Source organism: Prunus avium, chromosome 3 (genome assembly GCF_965620075.1).
Source record: "Prunus avium chromosome 3, drPruAviu1.hap1.1, whole genome shotgun sequence".
Lineage (NCBI taxonomy): Eukaryota > Viridiplantae > Streptophyta > Magnoliopsida > Rosales > Rosaceae > Prunus > Prunus avium.
Genome location: NC_142286.1, coordinates 27,043,934 through 27,067,776, shown reverse-complemented (window position 1 = coordinate 27,067,776; position 23,843 = coordinate 27,043,934). Strand labels below are relative to the sequence as shown.

The 23,843-nt window shown below is 36.4% G+C and overlaps 2 protein-coding genes and 1 pseudogene across 4 annotated transcripts; 1 reads left to right on the top strand and 2 right to left on the bottom strand.

Annotated features, from left to right (window-relative positions):
* LOC110757860 (protein ACCELERATED CELL DEATH 6-like) lies at positions 1–23,065 on the bottom strand (annotated as a pseudogene). Its single transcript, XR_015834473.1, has 4 exons — positions 22,321–23,065; positions 21,455–22,216; positions 18,398–18,927; positions 1–449 (listed from the first exon to the last, which is right to left on the bottom strand). The product of XR_015834473.1 is annotated as a protein ACCELERATED CELL DEATH 6-like (transcript).
* On the top strand, positions 5,278–9,443 carry LOC148295842 (protein FAR1-RELATED SEQUENCE 5-like). Its single transcript, XM_088250096.1, has 2 exons — positions 5,278–5,678; positions 6,848–9,443. The coding sequence occupies exon 2, from the start codon at positions 6,870–6,872 to the stop codon at positions 9,441–9,443; it is 2,574 nt and encodes an 857-aa protein (XP_088106222.1). The 5' UTR covers positions 5,278–5,678; positions 6,848–6,869.
* Positions 11,201–16,993, bottom strand: LOC148295841 (uncharacterized). 2 transcript variants are annotated; one of them, XM_088250277.1, is made up of 11 exons: positions 16,705–16,993; positions 15,063–15,194; positions 14,931–14,988; positions 13,545–14,840; positions 12,964–13,274; positions 12,783–12,867; positions 12,610–12,684; positions 12,428–12,535; positions 12,219–12,359; positions 11,946–12,128; positions 11,201–11,863 (listed from the first exon to the last, which is right to left on the bottom strand). In XM_088250277.1, the coding sequence occupies exons 2-11, from the start codon at positions 15,167–15,169 to the stop codon at positions 11,579–11,581; spliced, it is 2,649 nt and encodes an 882-aa protein (XP_088106403.1). In that variant the 5' UTR covers positions 15,170–15,194; positions 16,705–16,993; the 3' UTR covers positions 11,201–11,578. The 2 variants fall into 2 exon arrangements, with proteins under 2 accessions (XP_088106403.1, XP_088106404.1); XM_088250278.1 differs by lacking the exons at positions 14,931–14,988; positions 16,705–16,993 and having other exon boundaries at positions 15,063–15,196.
* Positions 23,066–23,843: the final 778 nt, after the last annotated feature.

Here is a 23,843-nt window from a genome sequence, read left to right as displayed (position 1 = left end):
CAACAAGCAAAAGGGTGACACTGAGAGAAGCAATATACGAGACGGTATTGAATGTTACGAACCTGAGGAAGTCTTTTGGGAAGCCGCTGCCTGCCACTGAAGTTCCAGCGCTACTATTTGTATTATTGTCTTGCCAAACACCACCGGGTGGGTTAACTGCAGCTTCGAATGTTGTAGTTGATATCATGGTTGCCACCACGTGTCTCTTCCAACCAAGTTCTTGGGTATTCCAAGCAATTTACCAGTCTATTTATCAGACACCAAGCTATCGCTACTGCTTTGTTCTGAATCTGACCAGCAGCGGCAGTAGTTCTTTTTGTTTCCATACCTGGGCCTGGCTCAACCAAAATTTGATCAAGTTCAGGTTGGCTGCTCGAGTCTCTTGGATTTTGTTCTGAGGAATATAACTGGATCACGCCATTTTCTTCTTCTTTTACAGCAGGTATCATCTGCACAAGTGGTACCATTAATATTTTGAAAACTTTGTTGCTTGAAACCAAGGAATAAGAATCGCGTGCAGTGGTGGATCCATGAATTTTTCAGGGGTGGTGCAATATTTAAAACACTAAAAATTCAAAAAAATAATTTAGACAAGCAAATGCCCTTAGAATTTAAACAATATTAATGTCATTCAAAATTAAAACAAATAATAGTTTTACGTCTATTATGTGAAACAAAGTAGGGTAAATATTTAGTTATGCTCAGATACGCTCATATTATTATTCTTCTCCAATATGGAGGTATTTATATAAGTACAAAGATGTGTTAACCCTAAATAAAATAGGAAATATATCTAAATTACAATAGGAAATAAATCTCTATTAAAATAGGACTAAATAATAATTGGTAAATAACCAAAATTCTAATGAAATAAGGAACCAAAAATCCTAACTAAGTAAGGACTCGCCAACAGTCCCCCTCAAGTTGGGCAAAGATATTTCGCACGCCCAACTTGACAAGCGAGTCACAGAACACCATACTTGAGAAGCACCAATTGTAGAGAAGGTCTTTTCGTCAACCACGAGTGAAACAAGTGACAAACTAAAGCAAAGTTCGCAGTGGAAACACAAGAGCAAACCCTAAAAAATAGGGCACATAGCAAAACACAGAAATCCTGTGAGCACAGCAGTAGATAAGGCAGAACACAGAAGCCCTGTGAACACGACAAAAGCAAAGGCAACCAAACCCTAAAAATAGGGTAAGGCAAGGTAAGGCAAATAAAGGCCAAGCAAAGGCAAGGTGGCAAGGCATGGCAAAGAAAGCCCAGATAGGGCAACAAAACCCTAAAAATAGGGTAAGGCAACGCATGGCAAGGCAAAGCCAAACCCTAACAAATAGGGTAAGGCAAGGCAAAGAAAGTCAAGAGCAAAGGCAAGGTCAATGAGCATGACCACATCGAAAACACACCAGCAAAGGCATGAGCAACAATACTGGCACCATAACAGGCAGGAGCAACAATACTGACACTAACAAGAGTAACAAGGCAGAGACATAACAGGCATCATCAACAGCAATACAAGGCATTGGCACCAGAAACAGCAAAGACAACTTTTCTTCACTCCCCCTCTCCCCCTGAAGAGAAGGGGTCGATGGAGCCATATGATCAATGGTACTTGAGAAACATGCACTAACTAACACTGAGATGTAGCAGAATCAGCCATGGCAGATAGGTGGTTAAATCGCAGCGGAATAGATAAGCAGTGGTGTCACTCCCCCTCAAATTTGACGATGTATGAGAGTCGAGATTTGGAGAAAGTAACACCCAAATAAAGTTGCAACACTCCCCCTCAAATCCAACACTGGTAAAGGGTCGAGATTTGGAAGAAGAGAAATTGAATAATAGTAAAGAGACTCAAACATGCCAGTCTCGTGGCAGAAACAAATGCAAGAGGGGAAGGAAGTAGGGAGGTGGATGAATTTGTATAGATAGGGTAGGTGATGTTGACAAATGCGAGAGGTGTTGATAAAGGAAGAGACATATGGTGCAAAAAAAGTCAATAAAATAAAGGATAAAAAAAAAGAGGCAAGACATCCAGCATGTGGGCAAGAGAAGAAAAGACAGAGAGAGCTCAAGAGATAGAGCTAATCACAAAGGGTGTTGGCGGGCAGAGAGAGAACATAGAATATTGAATATAAAAAGTGAAACAAGTGGAAGACAGAGTGCATGTGGGATATGGGCAAGATAAGAAGCCGGGACAATGCCGGCAACACAAAGAGAGTAAGTAGCTGTGCAAAGAGAACAATGTGTGGATTGGTCGGGATAACTTTGAATGAATTGGTTTTAGGCTGGTATGGTATGGGATTGCAGATGCCAGACGGGCTTGGAAACTTAATTGGAAGCTTGACTTGGGATGTGATACCAAGTCTGTAACACAAAGGAAGAAATCACGGCAGATATGGCTCGACGAGCGTTGACGAGGCTCGCGGAGGAAAGCAACGGCTCGGTGAGCAGTGACGAGGCTCATGGAGGAAAGCAACGGCTCGGTGAGCGGTGATGATGCTCACGGGGTAAAGAGACTTGTTATGAAGTTTCAAAAATAGAGAAGCTAAGACATCAAGAAAGACCATCTGGCATACAAAGATGAAAAAATAAAAAATTTGGAACAATAGCAAAGAAGCATGTGAAGGCTAGGTGCGGTGAAAACACATATGAGAGGATGAACAAAAGATGGTGACAATACAAGACGAAGACCTATGATGGGTTAGGAATGAGGAGTGCCAACGACTCTCAATTTGGCAGAGGTTATCACAGGGGAACACAGCGGAGAACAGCAAATACACAAATACGGTAGATGCACGAAGACAGGAATGACACGAACACAATGACACAACACACAAACCCAGGAGGGCACACAAGGCACCGATAGGAAAAAAAAATATGAGGCTAGAACACGAGTGAGCACAACACACAGGTCACCAGAAAAGTTGGCTCTAATGCCATGTGAAACAAAGTAGGGTAAATATTTAGTTATGCTCAGATACGCTCATATTATTATTCTTCTCCAATATGGAGGTATTTATACAAGTACAAAGATGTGTTAACCCTAAATAAAATAGGAAATATACCTAAATTACAATAGGAAATAAATCTCTATTACAATAGGACTAAATAATAATTGGTAAGTAACCAAAATTCTAATGAAATAAGGAACCAAAAATCCTAACTAAGTAAAGACTCGCCAACATATTACTAATTGATTATAGTCAATATGGTATATCAATTAATATGAACAAAATCTATGTCATATGGACACAATTAGTTTACCAAAATTCATATCAAATATATATGAACAAAATCCATGTCAATTACATAATTAATCTAACGAAAGTCAATACTAATTAATCTAACCAAAATTAATACCAATTAATCTAACCAAAAGCTAGCACATGTGGTTTGGAGGTCACGAGATAAAAGTATACGGGATTACAAGTTCGGGGTAACTTTCGGTGAATTTTTCGGTGCACATGAGTTTTTAATGAATTTTTTTAGTTAGTCCAAAAAGAAATTGACATGTGGCGGTTACTATTGGACTATTTAAAAAAGGAATCAAAATTGAAGCCGAGTCTTTCTTCTTCGTCGAACTTCCTCTGCAACATCAATTCTTAAAAAACTTCTAAAATTCATAACTTTGGTTCTGGAGCTCCGATTGATGAACTGTTTTCTCCTACATGCTCGTGAGATTGACTCCAACAATCTAAGGTAAATATTTAGGGTCTCACACAGCAGCAAACAAAACAACCTCTTTGAGGCATTTAGTCGAACAATTTATGGTCACTAGTAGAGGGGCAAATTCCAGCATCTCCAAGGAAGTTTTCGGCAAGTCTCCTTGTGCCTTTGTGGATTCACCAATGATCGCGTGTAGCATCAAAAATTAATCCCAACTCAAAAATAACAATAATGGTGAATAAAATTAAAATTGTAGTTGTCTCGAATTTGGAGTCTCAAGTGTATTAATTATAAGAAAAATTAGTGTATAGTGATTTAAAAAAAAAAATAATAATTAGTATATGGTAAATGGCCTATTTTTGTTTTGGGCTAGGTGAATGAGTTTTAAATTTTGTTTTGTTAAAGGTCAATGAGTAAGCCCATGTGCGATAGGAATGACTAACATTTACGTTTTTGTCCCTTTCCTTTTTTCTTTTGGCACCATTATAAACCCCCACCCACCGCTTACACTAGCCGCCACCCGCCAACACCCTCTTCCACTGCCAACACCAGTCATCGTTACCATCCTCCGTTGCCACCCATTGACCACCATCTCCGGCCACCATCCACCACCATTTTGGGGTGTTGGTGGTGTTGATTGGGTCAGCGAATTTGGAGGCATAGAAGGAGAAAGCGAGATGGAGAAAAGGGATTCTGGCGAGGATGGGCCAGTCAGATCGTCATGGAGTTCAAATCCAACCTGATGTGGTTCCCGTTGAAATGAGATGCATGACTTGTTGCACGATGGGGTCATCGTCGTCGAGGGAAGAGAGAGCTTGAACGAGAGGCAAGACGAGGAGTGTGGTGGAAAGGTGAGGAGATAGCAGAGGAAAAGGCATGAGAGAGCGTAGGACATGTGGATGGTGGGAGATTGGGGGTTGGAAATGAAGTTGGAGTTTGAACTTGACGTCCATAAGGATGTCGAATTCAACGGCGACAAAACCCGACCCGTGTTTCGAAGAGAGAGAGAGAGAGAAAGAGAGAGAGAGAGAGAGAGAGAGAGAGGGGAAAAGAGAGAGAGGAAAGAGAGAGAGAGAGAGAAAGAGAGAGAGAGAGAGAGAGAGAGAGAGAGAGAGAGGGGAAAAGAGAGAGAGGAAAGAGAGAGAGAGAGGGGGAAGAGAGAGAAAGAGGAAGGGGTTGGCGGCGGGGCCGAGAGGGTGTGGGTGGAGGAGGGTGACGGCCATGAGAGGGTAGGGTGGGGTTAGGTGGCAGTGAGGAGATGGTGGGGTGCTAGGGTTTGGGAAAGAAGATGAGGGATGTTCTTTTTTATTTATTTAAAGTTCAGGGTTTAGGATTTTAGTTTATCAAGTCACTTTTACCGTTAACTACTTACGTGAAAATAGATATGCCACGTAGACCCAATCATATGGTGCCACGTGGTCCGACAATATTATTAATTAATAAATAATAAGAAAACATTAGTAATTAAATAATGTATGACACTAAAATTAACTTTGTTTGGCAAAAGTTAACTCCAACCCGTATCACCAAATTCTATTGCGATGTCTGACACGAGATTGGGGGCACAACTTTACACGTATCTAATACCCCTAAGACGGAAAATTCTACAATGGGCGTGGTGTATCCATGCGCCCAAAATATCAGCCATTGGATGAGTAAGTGGAGATGAGGGTTAAATCCACACCATTGACTGCTGGTAACCTGTTAAAAGGGTTGGTGCAGGTAAAAGTGAATAAAATAAAAATTAAACAGAAAAAGAGAAAGAAAACAAGAAAAGAAAAACAGAAAAAGAAAGGGAGAAGGGAAGATCGTGAACTGCTGCTGAGGCTTCTCCAAGAACGGCGCTCTCTCTTTCATCTCTCCCTCTCTTCCCCTACATCTGAATCGCTTGATTCTGGAGATGAATTGAGAAGATCTTAAATCTCGGTGGCTGGGCATTTTGCGTGGTTCACAAAAAATCGGTGGAAACGAGTTGCTGTTGCTGAAACGAATTTAAGTGGCCATTGCAAAGGTAAAATTAATAGCTTTATTATCCTTGTCCATACTTGAGTTCCCAGCTTTTTCTCAGCTTGCATTTTCCATATGAATGGAAATGGGGTCGGTTGGATTGGCTGTTGCAAGATTCTGTGCTTTCCCTACAGCTTTCTATCATTTTCTCAATAATCAAACCCAACAACTCATTGAGTGATTAAGTTTATTAGTTTAAGCATGCACAAAGAGGACACCAAACTTTTCAATCCCGAAAAAAGAACCCCCAAAAAAAAAAAAATCTTTGTATTATAAGCATATATTAAAATGTTGAATTCTTGATGGTATCTCTCTTGTTTAACAAAAATAAAAAATGAAAATGAAAATTTACCACATGATTTTTATTATCCTTGTCCACACTTGAGTTCCCAAAGACCAGCAATATAACATTTTGCTATATTGATCTGCTCAAAGAAAACCAGCTATTTCTATGGGTGATTTTCCCTCTATGAAATCAAGTAATTATGTTATGAAAAGAAAACCAGAAAAACTAAGCAGAAATTAATGCAGCCCAGGAAGCAACAAAGCAGAAGTAAATGGGTTTTTGATTTGCTAAAAAGAAAACCATTGTAATTTGAGTTATTTCACAGACAAGAAACACAATATGATCAATGTCAATATCTTTCTCTTCTTTAATGTTGGGCATATTGTTGATGTTGAAAAGTTTGTGACTCATTCAAAAAACATTAGATAGAATTTATTAATTGTAATGCAAATGGGATGATATTTGTAGCCTTGCATTTTGGTAATGGAAATGTAAGAGGTACTTCAATATATCATTTTGAATCCAATTACCAATTGGTTAGTCCTATTTTGCAATGATTGTATCCATATTTCCATGTTATTGGTAGCCTCTTGCATTTTGAGAACATATGTGATTTGTGAATGCAATTGACAAACAGTTACGTCTAATTGCATTATAGTCTTGCAATTGACAACCAGTTACGTCTAATTGCATTATAGTCTTGCAACTGACAAACAGAATAGTCTCTTTGCATTCTTGTCGCGCAATTGCCATTATATGTGCACAAGTATGAAATGTAGAATCTCTCAGTAAGGACTAATCCTTCATAATTTAATTGTATGTTTATATTTCTACTAAATGCAATTGATGTGTATCCATTTATGTTCATATTAAATATTCCATGGAAGACATGTTGCCTATTTTCAGGAAATGGATGCAGAAGCAAGTAAAACGAATGGAATTCAGGGCCAAAACTCTGTACCTAACAGTGAAGGTTATTTTGCAGAGGCTGAGTCACTTGAAGAAACTGAAAATGCCCCATCTTTACAGATTTTGGACAGTAGAACAGAAGAAATTACTGAGAAAAGCGGACAGTTTGAGTATGATGGGTTGAACTTCCAAAATATGAGCATTGCTGATTTAGCGGAGAGAGAGTTTGCAAAATTTGAGGAAGCAGAAAGATTTTACTGCAACTATGCTCTTGCAATTGGTTTTAGCATAAGAAGAAGTCGATTGAGACGTAGCGAGGGTGGGGTTGTGATGGGAAGACAATGGGTGTGCTCAAAAGAAGGGAGTAGATCAAAGAAATGGACGAATAGAGATAATATGGTTCGTACACCAAGGAAAGAGACTAGAGAGAATTGTCATGCTACATTTGCTGTGAAGTATTGTCCTAAACGGGATGCTTATATTGTGACTAAATTTGTAACGGAGCACAGCCACCGACTTGCTAACTCTCGTGAGGTGCCTTTTCTTCGTTCGCACCGGTGTGTTACGGAATCTAACATAGCACAATCTATGTCTATGAGAAAAGCCTCTATTAAAACCAATCGGACATACGACTATATGGTTGACCAAGCAGGTGGATACATGAAAGTGGGGTTCACCAGTAAGGATCTATATAACAGGATCGATTTCGAGCGTCGACAAGTAGTATTGGATGGTGATGCAGAAGCAGCAATAAGCTACATGAATGCCAAGGCAATAGCGGATCCGGAATTTTTTTGCATGTTTAGTGTAGATGAGGAGAATAGATTGGCAAATTTGTTTTGGAGAGACTCTCAATCTCTACACGATTATTGTTGCTTTGGGGATGTGGTGATATTTGATAGCACGTACAAAACCAACGTATATGACAAGCCTTTAGTGGTGTTTGTTGGTGTAAACAACCATAACGCGACTATAGTTTTTGGTTGTGCATTTCTTGTTGATGAGACTGCTGATACATATCGTTGGGTACTCAGAACTTTTTTGACTTCTATGAAGGACAAGAAGCCTGTATCTATTGTCACGGACGGGGATGAGGCAATGCGTGTAGCGATTGATGAAATTTTTCCCGATGCATATCATCGTTTATGTACATGGCACATCATGAGGAATGTGAACACCAATGTGAATAACCCAGAAATTGTAAGGGAGTTTAGCTATTGTGTGCATGGTGGTTTGACATCAGTGGCGTTCGAACAACATTGGCAGCAAATGATAGATACATATGATCTAAAAGGCGATTGGATCGAGATGATGTACCGTAAACGGAAACGATGGGCTGAAGCGTACTGCTCAGGGCATTTTTTTGGTGGGAATACCACAACACAACGTGTCGAGGGTATGCATAAGAACTTGAAGGATGGAATTGGTAGAGGCATGAAGTTAGTGGAGTGTATGCCACGGATTGAAAGATCGTTATTGAGGTTGAGAAATGAGAATGTGAAGGATGACTTTGATTCCAACAATTCACACCCACTCCTTCGTACGCACCTCCGATCACTAGAGGAACATGCAGCTTCTATTTTCACTCACGATATTTACAAGTTGATAAGAAATGAGATAAACAAGGAGGCTAAATTAATTCTCGTGCAACCCGTAAGAAACAATGAAGATCCTCGTGTTTACACATTTTCCAAATTTGGAAGACCCGATGAGAAATGGACTGTAGTGTACTACAAGAAAGAGCAACATCTGCAGTGTTCGTGCAAATTATTTGAATCCAGTGGAATTCCATGTTGTCATATGTTTGGAGTCATGAAATGTGATCATATGGATCAAATACATCCGTCCGTAATAATGAAGAGATGGACAAAGGATGCAAGACGTGGGAGTGAATTTGTAGTCAAGTCGGATGATGTTCCCAACGAAACTATTCAAATGGCTAGGTTTGGGTCATTAAGCTCTGATTTTAACAAGCTTTGTTTTTATGGGTCGCAGACAGAAGTCGCTTACAAGAGGCTAAAGGCTGAATTTGGGAGATTAAATACTTTGGTTGAGAGATGGAAGGAGCAACATGAGCAAACTAGTCTTAATCTAGGATGCCATAATAATGTTGTAAGAGACCCCATAGTTGCTAAGACAAAAGGAAAGCAAACAACGGGAAGCAAAGGCAAAAAGGCCCCCCAATGCGGAGAGTGCAAGGTTACTGGTCACAACAAAAGAAACTGTCCAAATAGCATTGTTGGTGAGAGAGGTAAGCGGAAAAGGGGTTATACAAGTGACAGGAGCGATTTTCTTTCTAGTTTTGGACCACAAGATGACACAACTGTTGGAAACAAAACATTTTTTTCCTCCTCGAGTGCTGTTCATGGGACTAAGACGTTGTCCTCTTCTTATACAACCCCTAACTCGGGCTTCTCATATGGCGAAGTGTCTAGTGGCTCCACTCATTACAACTCAAATGATTTCACCTTTGAGACACCCGAGTATAGTGTATTGGAATCACAATTTGACACACAAGCCTCACCACCTAGAGATCGTAATAGATTTTGGGTTCCGTTCACCCCAATAAAATGACATGGATTGTAGTACTTCCACTATATATATGGTTTAGCTTTTATGTACGAAATATTCATTAGAACCATATTGTTCATGTATTTCCCCAACTTTTGGCATGACATATATTATTAGTGTTATTTTGTATCTATGTTAATGTTACATCTAGGAGTTTTGATACATTAATGTTGTTAGATGCAATAAATTCCATTGTTTTTCATATTTAGGTTAGGTGCTTAATTATGAAGCTACATGGAAAATGGGAAAAATGATATGGCAGAGTTCTTTGGAAATTGCCTGAACGTCAATATGATTTTGCAACACGAAATGGCAATTACACATTGTCTGTTTGTCAGTTTCATTGTCCAATTCAGAATGTTTCACCATCAAACATTCATAATTGAGTTTGTCAGATATAGTCATTCTTAGTGTTTGTTAAACTACAAATTTGACATAGTTAACAACCAATCTTTGTGGGCAAGATCCCTTACTTGCACCCTTTACTATTTTTCAATATGTGCGCTATTGTTCACAATGTGCACTTGCACGTTTAACTTTGAATAATTTGAATCTATTAATTAGGTTGAAACAAATATTTTCGCACAAAATTCTTTAAATATCAATTTGTATTGTTTGTATAGATTTACTACGGTAGTCGATTTATGGTAGGTCATAAACTTATTACAATGTGGCTTTAAATTTGATAAAAAAATATAAATATAAATAAAGCTCATGACTACCTTACATTGAGACTTATTACAATATGACTTATTACAATGTGACTTATTACAATATTAAGGTAACTAGGGACATTGAGAAAGTAAATTGGGTCCTTATACGTGTTAACACAAACATTTACTATATTAAGGTCTTGTTTTACTCCGTTTTGGACAGGTATGTTCCATATGATTGTAAAATGCATCATTAATCTTGTAATATCGTACTTTACAAATATAAAGACTTGTAGTACAACATTAGGGTAAAGGGGAACATTCGGAAGGTAAATTGGGTCATTAGTATTGTAAACATGAATGTTTACAATATGAAGGTCTCGTATTACTCTATTTAGGATAGTTATGTTCCAGGAGATTGAACAAGAATCATCCTTATTATACTAAAATGGACATACTCATTCCATTACATTGTAAAAGTCATACTTAATATCGTAATACTGTAATTTACAAGGGAAATGACCCCCAACACAATGTGAAGGTGAGAATGAACCTTGGAGGAGTAAATTGGGTCCTTGTCCTTGTAAGAACAAATAGTTGCAACAATAAGCACGAACAGTACACTATTATGGACATAGGCATTCCACAAATTAGTAAACGATATCCTTACATTTGTGAATCACAAATACTTGGGGTTTTACATAATGCAATGTGTTCATTTATTTTGTTCATTTTTAAATATAAAGTAACAACAGTATTATATTGACGTTTTAGTATGATTTGAACTAAAAGTCATTGTTTTTTCTTTTAGGTACTTCAATCATGGAAAGGGAGAAAGATCAAGCATGAGGCAGGCATTGCACACTGTAGTTTACCAATTACCAAACAGGCATAGGATTTCGCACATTTGAATTACAAATACATAGATACTGTTTGTCAATTGACAAACAAGAGGCAGTAATTGGACATTGTAATGCAATTGGAATCCAGAAACAATAAATTACAGTTCCCTGATTTGGCAATTATTGTCACCCAATATGGTCAATCCGCTGAACACTAAAACATTGGAATGACCGTCATAACTTGCAATAGAAACAGAACCAAGGCTAGCAGCACAAAATAAAGTTAACATATTAACTTCATCAATTGTTCGTACATATGGTTACCCAACAAAGTTAACATATTAACTTCACCAAATTGCATTTTGACACCCTGTGCTAGTCATAATCTATAATATGGAAACCAAAAACTAACACCAAATAGGACATTCGACCTAGATGTACAAAAAAATGTTGCCTACCTAACCACGGTCAGAATCCTTTGACAATCACTTTACAAAAAACAAAAAAGTTGTCAAATTATACCATGGCGACCCTCCTTCCAAATATATAGGGCATGCACCAAAACCAGTACCATCACAGCATTAGATCTAAGGTCACAAAAATATATACTGGTCAGTCATTAGAGTCCCATTACCCAACCTTGTTAGCGGCGCCGAGGTCTAGGCTGACCGCGACCTGTACGTATTTCTGGTATAGTCACCGCTGATTGTTTTTGTTTCCGATTATAAACCCTCTTTCTTGTAATGGTGATATCCGCCACATCCTTGTCCTTAGCCTCAACATTACCAAGCTTGTTCCCCTTCGCCATAAAATCAGATGCATTTTCCATCACTTTCAATGTTTCACGTATTATCACATCACGCAATTGATTTTTTTCATTTCGGAGCAACTCAATAGCAAGTCGCATTCGTTGTACATTAGAGTCGTACTGCAACAAAAAAAAAAACATTTAGCGTTTCATTACGTATTAATCAGTTTTACCAAAAAAATAGCACATGTGCAATGCATACCCGGTCATGCCACAATTGACGATAATATTGCATGTGTCTTATGACAAAAATGCCACAATCCACACCATTAGGTTGGATGGGATTGGCATCCAATGGGGACACAACAGAAAAGGAGGAGAACGTCCACCCCGTCCCAAATACCGATAATATGTCCTCATGAAAAACAGAGTCTAGGTACAACAACTGTTGCATACACAAGAACATAGTCAACATTAGTAACATTTAGCAAAAGAAATACGTATAATGACATTGAACAAAAGCTTCTCCACTTACAGTAATATGGCAATCGTTCTCGCGTTTCTTATTGTGACGCACATCAGGTAAACTGTCCCAAATTTCAGCTTTCTTGTGGAAAATGTCACAAATCAAAAGATACCAGTGACCAATGACTTCGTCGTGCATCGGAATATATATCTGCAAAAAAGTGGTATGTTCATTATCACCGATAATTGATATTATTGGAGCTTGCATACGAAACCCACCTGCATGCAATCCTTTAGTCGCCCATTAAATCTTGCGAGACGACAAATCTTTTGTGTCCTACCACATGATGTTGTACGATCACTGGGACGTACAAGCTTGGCGCCGTCCTGTATTTTATGAGATATAACACATCACTAGCAGCACAAAAAATATCATTCATTAATCTTATCCATTTACTTACCGACCAAAAATACGTAGGTAGGAACCACTTTGTAGAGGTGGTATCATATAAATATTCTGCCATTACATTGATTACCTATTACAAGATAAGACACGATTGTTAGCATCCTAGTACCAACATTCTAAACATGTACTAATGAGTAGTTAAATATATATTCGATTCGTAGTCCTTACATCATCGAAGAGAGGCAACCCAGGGGCAAGGCTTCCAAAATGGTGACGATTTATAGCTACATCACCAGTGCTAACGAGTAGTTCACTGTTAAACAGAAAAAATACAACTTCTAATCAATTGTTGTTATGTCATTATCATAACACATAAAAATTAATTTCACAAATTTGGTTCAGGGTATACCTCCAAACATTTGGATCCAATGGATTGCAACAAAATGCAAAACTTAGTAGATCTCTATCATCTTCAGAGATATCGTTGCTCATCCGGAATGGACCGACATTTAATCTCTTCATAATCCGCTCGTGAGCAATTACATGTTGGGTTTTTGCATTTGCTTTAGCTTTCAACACATTGATGTCTTCATAAGGAGTTCTCATGTGGGGACCCGGCTTTCTAATCGCTCTTGCACGAGTCACTATCGGATCCCTTGTTGAAGTTGAACTACAATTCTCTAAGAACAAACTTTTTACGTCGTTCTGACCCATTTTATCCTAGTGCTCACAAATCATTACGAAATAGCATTTACAAATCAATATAACTGAAACAAACATATATTAAATGATACAAAGAATTTGCATAAAATAAGGACACCTAACTTTGTTATTACATAGGGACAAAACCAAATAAAATTACAACATAATCCATAGTACAATGATGTCTGCAAATCAAATACTCGATAATTGTCATCATCCAAACATGTAAACAAACAAGTGAAATTATGAAAACAAATACAAACAAGCTACAACCAATACTCATCATACCTCATTCTGAGGTTGTTTTGGATGTTTTCTGTCATGGATGACTTCAACAAAGGGAGCCGAAGTTTTAGCAACAGTTGTAAATCCTTTCACATTGTCATCTTGCTCGTTGGGAGTTCCGTCTTCTTTGTTTGGCCTACTTTTTGGAGGTTTAGTATTTCCAAGGTCTTCTTGTCCCCCATCAGGCCCCATTTCAAACATGTTATCATCTTCCTTATTAAGTTTAACTTCTCGTTCATTAGGGCATGAAGTGTGCAATGTTCTTTCTTTCTCTTCATTTTTTGATGATAACTCAGACATAACCTTGGAGAGCGATTCGTCTATACGAGCAACAGTGACCACCAAAGTTGCCAAATCCTTTCTTATTGAACTTAACTCTTCAGCAAAGTGAGTCATTGTTTTGGCATCATCTCCGAGACCTCCATATTCAGTTTTCATAACAACTACCTTATCACTTTCAAACCCCCCTCTTTTTTGTAGCCACTTCTTCATTTTTTCGGTTTCTACTTTCCCCCACACAGTGAGTGGTAGCATAGACCTATCCACAAGTACGCTACCATGAGCTATAGCATCAAGGTAAAACAATTGAAGGAATAACAAGCAACCACCGATGTAAACTTGATTGTTCTCCTTAAATGACCTGACACTGTCTAATAAAAATCTAAATGAATAACTTGCCCAATTTTTCTTTGCGATTGCCTTGCTATCTCTTAACGGAAGCAGATATTTTAGATTCACACACAAGGAAGTGGTTGGACATAGCAACGTGCATAGAGCAAACATGACAAAACCAACTTTGAAAAAGTCGTCTGCTTCTTCTGTCCCCACCATTATCTGCTTCAACTCATTATTTTTTAAAACCTTCTTCCCACCCAAAAATGAATTTCGCACCTTTACAATGTGTTGGTCATCCATGGATCCGGTGAAGTCAACTTCCTCTCCTCCATCCTTAACACCCATTATGCGCACGAAGTCATCCACAGATATCTTAAATGTTTTCCCATGTAGCTCGATTGATGATTCACCATGATTAAATTTATCAACCAAAAAACGACACATTGAACGAGACAGTTTTCCGCACTTCATTTCCAACAACGAAACAAATCCCATTTCTTCAATGGCTGCTTTTTTCTGATCGCTTAAAATATTTATAGTGTCCTGTATATCCTTCGGACTGCATCGTGTGGCTATCTTCAAACAACTTTTGTTCGATGTGTTAGTTGAAGCTGTTTTAGATTCATACTCTGCTTTCTGAGTAGCATCCAACTTTTGCCACATATTTGCGATTTCCTTCTTCGTCTGAGGAAGAAAATAATAAAATTCAATCAATTCATTATAAGTTGTGAACTGTAACGTCTCTACTTAAATGTATTGTTTACAATTTATCACCTTTGTATCCACTTTCTCCACTATTTTTTGTTGCTTCATTTCATCACCCTTTATTTTCCTATTTAAAACATTCACATTTAGTTAGTCCTATAAAAAGTACTTAATATACTGCAAGAGCCGTTTAACACTTACAGAAAGTTAAAGTAACCGGTCTTGCGATGAATCATCAGCTTGGACTCATCTTTTGTTGTTTTTGGATTTTTGCCTTTACTATGCACATCACTGTTCTTTTTCACCATTTCATAAGTCCAATTAATGATGAGCCTGCATTAAACAAGAAAAACATTTCATATATCAAATAAACTCAATAGAAAATAATAACATGTCAACTCATATGCAAATTGTCAAACTATATGAAATAATAACATGTCAACTCATATCAATGGGAAAATAATATTTGAACTCATATATTTTGTGAGGAGATATGAAATTGCAAGACCCTTAGGCATTGCATGTTTGAGCTTCAATATATCTCCCATTCAACGTAATTCTCAGGGATCCAAAACAAACTCAATGCTTGTTCTCATGCAATGTTTAATAATATGTGAACGAAATTAACTTCAACCCATTATTTTTTAAATCTTTCAATCCATTCCATAGTTCGAACATCAAAGAACACAACACATTAAACAAAACAAAAAATAGTCTTATCAAATAAACAATCGTAAAATAACATGTATATGTCAATTGCCAACGAGGTGCTATGAAATTGCATTAGCCATAGTCAATTGCCAACCAGCGGCATGAAATTGCATTACTCCTAGACAATTGCCAACGAGATGCAATGAAATTGCATTACACCTAGACAATTGCATTTTTGTGCTATACTATATCACCTTCTACATATCCAATATAATTATGACGCATCACGAAACACTTTTAATGGTTGTTCTTAGCCTACTGACTGTAATGACTATTTTACAATTTGTAATAAGGTTACCCACCCACAAAAATGAAATTCATATTACGTTTTCAAAAATAAACTTAAAGAGGTGAGGTTAGGGTTTAGCAAAACACAAGTCATATTTTACAAAAGGTTAGGGTTTATGAAGAGATAAAATGAGATTCTTCAATACTACCCTTACAAAACTTCTAACTAAGTGCTTTAAACCTTAAGTAAATAGCTACCAATCAATGGAGGAATCTTCACCAAATAATATATGTCAACTCATATTCAATTGCCAAATCATACAAACAAATTGCATGAACCCAATATAATTCCATTTTAGTCAGTCATACCGAATAAACTAAAATAATAACATGTCTGCTCATATTCCAATTATCAAACGGACGTTTATTGAACCATATATGAAATTGCATTCTCGCCAATCATATCAAACAAACTCAATTGGATAGTAATATGCCAACACATATGCCAATTGACAAACAGAAAGCTATGAATTGCATGACCCATATGCAATTGTATATTCGTGCTCCAATAAATCATCTTCTATTCATCCAACGAAATTCTTGTGCATAATTTTACACTGCTTGTTCTCTGTATAAAAGATAAATTACGATGCAACTTCCATTCAAATTTTACAATTTTAAATAAGGTTACCCACCCACACAAATTCAATTCAAATTTGGTAGAAAACTTAGGTGAGATTAAGGTTTACCCCTAAACAGAAATTAACCTAAAAATTCTTGAGATTGGTTAGGGCTTAGCAAGAAAGAGATGAGATTAATGTTTACCCATAAACATAATGAACTTAAAAAGAGGTGATGTTAGTTAGGGCTTAGCAACAGATAACTGAGATTGCTCAATACTAACCTTAAAACGCTTCAAATCAACTGCTACCCAATGTTTTCAACCTTAGGAATCAACTGATCACTGGAGGAGATACATGGAGGAGATCGCCATATGTAGGAGAGGTTTTTGGGTTTTGAAGTTCTGAACCAGTTTGAGGAAAAGCGCGCTAAAATATCACAGAAGAAACCTATTACCTCCACCTGTTATAGCAGGTTTTCTTTTTATTTTTTTACAAATTAATTGGCATGTGCACCGCACATGCTTCATAAACAACAAATGGTGCATGGGTGCACCTGGTGCACCGTAGAAGGTGCCCCCCTAAGACCCCTTTTGTCAGTTCTCACAATTCCAAAGACCCTGCTCCTGATTCTGCTTTAATCATTACTACATATACACTGGGTTCTATATTACATACTTCTGCCCCTCCTCGTTATCAAAACGGGTAATAACTCTACCCAACATGTTGGAGACTCTAGGCACACCGATCGATCTGTTTGGTCACAGCTGACTAGTCGTTCAAATGAGCTGACCTTTAGCTCTACATCGACACCAATATTACTCTCTAACCAAAACGACCGTCATCAATTTTCATGTTTTGATAATGTAAATTGTTAAGTACAATGAAATAAGTTTGTATGTTCCCTGCCTTAGCCTCTTAGAGGACTTTTATCAAACTGTTAGGTCCCACCATAACATAATGTGCTCAAGAGCAACGTAACCTCTAGTGGATCCACAACACGATGTATGGTACATTTTAAATTAGGGATCATCATTGGCCTGGGCCGGGATCGAGCCGGGCTTTGATGGGCTTTTTTATTTTTCAAGTCGAGTTAAGGTTTCAAAGGGATCACCCCGAGCCCGCCCATCGGACCGAGCCTAGGCGGGCTTTCCAGGTTGGGCTAGGCCAAGTAGGCACGCCCATTGCCCTAAGTAAATGTGTTGTCTTTTTTACTTTATATTACTCTATTTACTTAAGTTTACAATGTAAATAAGGAAGTACCCCTATTTGGATTCAATTAAAAATACTAGAAAATGAAATTCCCAACAAATCAAAATATGAAAAATTAAGTTTTAGTATAAGATATAGTTTATACCAGTATTGGTACCTCAATATTGACTAATTATGAAAAATGAACTTTTTGAAATACTAATGTTTTCAATAATATTTTTGGCGGTTTATATTTCTTACATTTTAAATAATTAAACACGATCTTATGAGATTTTATTATAAAGTATATACATTGACTTATTGAGGTATCAATATTGATATAAACTGTATCTTATACTAAAACTGAATTTTTAAATTTTGATTGTTGGGAATTTGAATTTCTAGTATTTTTAATTTAATCCAAATGGGGGGATGAAAATAAGGTAATATAAGGCAATGGGCGGGGCCGAGCAGGCCTAATTAAACATCGGGTCAGGCTGGACTTTGGCCCATCAAGCCTTGGGTTACCTACTTTGGCCCGCAGATCGCGGACCAAATGATGATCCCTATTTTAGATAATCCATTCCAGCTTATTTATATCCGGCTCAAGTGTTTCAGTATTTTCCCAATTACTTGTTTCTCCTTTTAGTTCTTTGTTGAATTTCTAGACTACTAATTGCTGTCTTGTACCTAACACACTAAATAAAAGAAGGAAGTCCCTTGGGTATGATAGCCAAAATCATCATCATTAGTAATATGATAAAAGCAGGTATAGCACAAACTTACCCCATGATCTGATGCACTAGTTTCCAAAGTGCTTTCTGAAATGTCAAGAGATGTCATGCCCCTATCATTCAAGACCTTTAAGTTGGTCCTTCTATCGAAAGTGAAAAGGTCCACAACCTTATGATGATGGTACATCTTTGCCAAGTGCAATGGAGTATTTCCTCTGTTGTCTTTTTGGTTTATCAACATTTGAAACTCAACCTTCTTGAAAAAATATTTGACAAGATTGTCCTCGCCACATCTTGCTGCAACATGGAGTATATTTTGGTCACTTGAGTTCCTCAATTCCATTGAATCGGGACAATGTCGAAGCAGCTCTTTAACAATGTCGATATGACCTTTGCTTGATGCATAATGGATTGGAAAGTTGCCACAATGATCCTTTCGATGAGAATCCATGAGACGTCTGCCTAAGAAGCGAACCCCTTCTAGATAACCAATTGATGCTGCACAATGCAGTGGAGTCCTCCCTTTCTCATCTTTTGAGTTCAAAATATTTGCTTCCATGTTTGATATTATCTTTAGGACTTCTGGCGTCAATAAATAAATCAAATATAAATTAGAACAACATGATTATAATGATAATGTTTTTCTATGAAGAGGTTGTAATATCTATCAAAATCTATCACATTGGTCGTTGTGACAAAAAAAGAAGCCACATTAATATAGGCCCTAGCAATTCAATAACTCTAGACCATAACCTACCAATAATAAAACCTTTAAATAAAACCCAATTTTAAGATTAGATGCCATATAGGATAAAATGTATTCATGTAATTTGATTTATTTACCAATTATGTCATTAAATAGACAGTTTTTTAAGCCCCTAATTTTAAGCAATGGAATAATGACCTACAATCCAAATGAGTGCTACTATTTCTAACCACCTGTCCTATTTTCCCACCCACTTTATTTTCAAAATTTTAAAGATAAATTTATCTCTTTGTAAAATGACTTCTAAGGACCTAAGAAAAAAACTTTTTTAAAGCATTTCAAATAAAACAATAAACTAAAATTAAAATAAAACAACATTTTTTTCATTTTGTTGGATTTGGTGGCAGCAGAAATGAATCTGTGTTCCTCATTTCCTTTGTTTTTTTTATCGATTCTTTCGGGTGGTCTCTTTTTTTGTTGGTTGTGGTTGCTAGTTTTTTTTTTTAAAATTTTTTTTTTATATAATAAAAATCAAGTGTTGTGGAGCCTTATCGACCCTTTTAATACAATCGTTTCTCTTTTAAAAAAACTCACTTGGTGTATGAGATTAAGGCCCAGTTTGGGATTGCTGTCACTTTAAAAAAAAGTTGCTTCTACTGTGCTTTGAAAATAATTAGCTGTAAAGTAAAGCAGCTCCATGTTTGGTAAACAATACTTTTAAAGTGTTGTTAGTACAAAAAGCAGTGTAAAAAACGTTTGGTAAATTTTAATATAAAATTGTTGTAACTGTGAATAATGACTAAAATAGACATGATGTTAAAAGTGTTATGTACTAATCATGTGGTTGTGGAGGTAGTGAATGTGGTGGTGCAAGTGGTGGAGTTGGATGTGGAAGTGGAGGTGGTGTCATTTTTAAAAATGAATGATGGTATTTTGGGAATTAAAAAAATTCATTAAATGTTCATCTCTGCTTCTTTAGAAAGCAGCTTTGAAAAGCTACTGTCAAAAGGCCATTGCTTTTAAAATAATTGGGATATTTTCTTTTTACCAAATACCTTAAACTGCTTAACTTTAAAGTGAAGCAGGTTTTTGGTGAAAAAAAGCAATCTCAAACGGGGCCTAAAGCCTCTCCCTCTGATTCTTTACTATTTTTTTCTTTTCTAGAATTTTGTTTCTGTTTTTTTAACTCTTATGAATTCATGGTGAATTAGTGTTTTTTTATTTGGGTTATTTGTCCCTGACAGATTGATGTAAGACTAGAGGTGAATTCGCAGGATTTTTTTAAAAGCAATGGTACATTATTATCCTGTGAATTCACCTCTAGTCTTACATCAAAATTTATCTCTGACAAAGCAATGGTACATTTTTTTCATAAATAATGGTAAATTATTGTGACCATGGGTAATTTATCTATGTAAATTATTGTGACCATGGTAAATTATCTATATAAAAAAATAGGTACATATTTATAAAGAAAAAAGGTACATTATTTATGAAAAAATAGGCACACTATTTATAGAAAATAGGTACATTATTTCTATATAACAAAATAGAAACGTTACTTTTGAAATTAGTTCTATAAAAAAAAAAAATAGTTACATTATTTATGAAAAAAAAAAAATAAGCACATTATTTTATGAAAAATATAGGTACATTATTTATGAAAAAATAGACACATTATTGTATGAAAAATAGGTACATTATTTATGAACAAATAGGCAAGCAATTTATAAATATAAAAAAGGGGTACTAATTTGCCTATATTTTGTAGGTATAAGAATTTACCCAGATTGTATAGGTAAATTAACTATCCATAATTCTTTTTTAGTTTACTAAGAATTAATTACCTTAGTTTGTTGAATTTTAATGTACCTAGAAAATGTAGGTAATTTAGAGAACCTAAAACAGAGGGATCAAGAACTATAGGGAGCAAAAACACATTCTTTCCCTTTGAAAAATTTAATTTCAAACCTCTGGAATTTTTTATAAAAAAATTATGTGACCAATATTAATTTAAAATTTATAACAGTAAATGATCAAGTAGTCAAATTGGGAAACATTCCAAAGAGTACCAACTTATATTTGATTTGAAAAAAAGAGGGGAAAAACTAACTTAAAAATCCCTAAATCTATGCAAAATTGAAACACCATTAATGTGCATATTGGTAAACACTAATTAGGGGTATTTTGTAATTTGAAAAAGTACAATAAATTATTTTTTAAGCTCAGGTTTAGGTACTTGATGAGTTGGATCCTAGTCATCGGATTTTACTTATAAAAATTGGGTTTTATTTATAGAAAAATAAAATGATAGGTTGTAGATAGAACATAATTAGTTTGAAGGGGAAAAGTCATATTTACTATAAATAAAAAATAAAAGAATTATTATTTCAATGTACGAACCTTTTTTCTGGCGGCGTAGAATTGCAGCAAACAACGGGGACTTGCCTTGAATTTTTGTGTTCTTCTCAACTGCTTTTTCTTTTATTAGCTTCACTATCTCAACAAGCCCTTGTTCAGTGGCCAGATACAAAGGGGACTTTTGTTCCTTATTAGTGTAAAGTGAAACGGCAGGATCGGCCTCTATCAAACACTTGGCTACTGATTGGTGCCCTCGAATTAGAGCCTCGTGCAGGGCAGTGTTTTCCTCATTATTTTTCATCCTCAGCAATGTCAATATATCACCATTATTTTCAACGTCTATTGTTCCTCGTGCTTCGCGAAGAAGAGTATTTGTTGTCGTATCTATATCCTTGGATTTGGCTGCAATGTGGAGCGCGGTATCGCCTTCAAAGTTTTTCTCTAACAAAAGGGGCTTGTGTTGTTGTAAGATCTCGGCTGCTAGTTCGGCATGGCCGGAGCTCACAGCTATGTGAACAAACGTGTTATTCTAGGGGCTCCGTCGAGACAGCAACTGAACGCGAGCATTGGGATCCTGAAGCTTCTTTTCAATAGTGTCGTGAAATCTATTTGTGTTGCCCTGAGTAGCATAGCTGTACAGCTGCTGGTACAAGTGCAAGTTATCAGCATCACCATCTGTTTCCTCATAGTCCAGTGTTTGATGATGCGCTTCCATTTCCTGTGATGGTAGTTCCGTTACAGTCCGTATCTCCCTATTAGTTAACGGCTCCATATATGGACTTCAAAGTTGTTTTAGATTCCGATCTGCACAACGTTGCAGAGATCGATCAATGAGTGACTATGAGTGCCCTCTTAATTATATCAACTCAACTATATATATATACAATCACGGTCTGAAACGTACTTACCGGAAAATGATGGAGGTTGAGGAGCCCGAGAGAGAGAGAGAAAGAGAGAGAGAGAGAGAGAGAGGGAGAGAGAGAGGGAGAAGAATAGCTTGCTTCACTTCAAATGAATACGGTACTAGTTCTACACTACAACTCAATATGTCGCTTGGGAAACCCTAAACTGCATTATTTGTTAGAAAACTAGTAACCCAGAAACATTTTCTAAAGAAAAGAAACAAAAGATCCCAGTTGTTAGATTAGCAAACCAGAAAACAAATATACATGCAGCAAACTTATAATATGATTGTATTAAAAAAGAAAAGGGAAAAGTAAATCAATAATGAATGTATGTGTATGAACACGTTTCGAAATATCCGTGATCTGAAAAAACGATAATACCCTCGATATTTTGTCCATATTATTGATATTTTAGGATTACTTATATCGCTGAGGCCTACCAACAATGTGAGAGAGAAACAGATTCATCTTGATGATGCATATGTCTAGTCGCATCAATACTCAGTGCACGTGATAGTACTGCAAGATGTGAACCTTTTGATACTTTTATATCAACTTTAATTATTACTTGTATGCTGAGAGGCCTACCAATAATGTGAGAGAGAGACAGATATTCTTCATTATTCATGTTGATGATGCACGTCATACTACGGTAAAATGTGAACCTTTAAAAAACGAAAGCAAAAACCATACCAAAATATTTTCTAAAGAAAGAAAACAAAAGATCCCAGTTGTTAGATTAGCAACCCAGAAATCAAAGATTTTAGATTCTAGACAGAATGCTATTGTAAAAAAAGGATAATAAGTTCAAAAAGAAAAGGAAAAGAGTAGCAGATGAGTTAATTACACTTTAACATCCCGAGAAAATTTAATTAACAAAAAGAAGTTGGACAAAATCCTATTGAGAAGTACATATTAAAACTGACAAATATACATGCAGCAAACTTATGATAAAACTTATGAAAGGAACTAAAAGTTTTCTTCTCATTTTTTGACTTGGTTAGTCCAAATTATAATATGATTGTATTAAAAAAGAAAAGGGAAAAATAAATCAATAATGAATGACGAAGCAAGGAGAAAAGAAATGAATTTGGAGTTAAAAAGTAAGTACATATCATTGTTGATGTCGGTGAATGGTTTATTAGCCTCTTCATTGCCGTTCTTATCAGGATCGTACATGCGGGCAAGCTTTCTGTAAGCCCCTTGGGAGACTTCTCACATGTAAAGCGATGAACAAAAACGTACAAGTGTTGCACCGACAAAAACATAAACATTGTTAAGAGCAAACATTAAAAGAGAGACGGAAAACTGATCACCTTAGGAAGAACTGCAACATTAATAAAGATATTCTTACAAAACAAACTTTAGTTTATCCACAATGAAAGATTCTTAACAAATACTGAGATCACAACAATACAAATTATGGCTGTAATTCTCAACATAGACATTAAGCATCCACTGTTAACTTATTGAATCTTGAACACTAACCTTGGTGAGTTGACATAACTCTTTTCCTTTGCGGCTTG

Excerpts from the sequence above, each read along its gene's own strand:
- LOC148295842 (XM_088250096.1), top strand. The coding sequence starts at position 6,870 with ATGGATGCAGAAGCAAGTAAAACGAATGGAATTCAGGGCCAAAACTCT.
- LOC148295841 (XM_088250277.1), bottom strand. The coding sequence starts at position 15,169 with ATGGTGAAAAAGAACAGTGATGTGCATAGTAAAGGCAAAAATCCAAAA. Across the intron at positions 12,536-12,609 it reads TACCTACGTATTTTTGGTCG|GACGGCGCCAAGCTTGTACG; the intron begins GTAAGTAAATGG and ends CATAAAATACAG. Across the intron at positions 12,129-12,218 it reads AGAACGATTGCCATATTACT|TTGTTGTACCTAGACTCTGT; the intron begins GTAAGTGGAGAA and ends TGTATGCAACAG.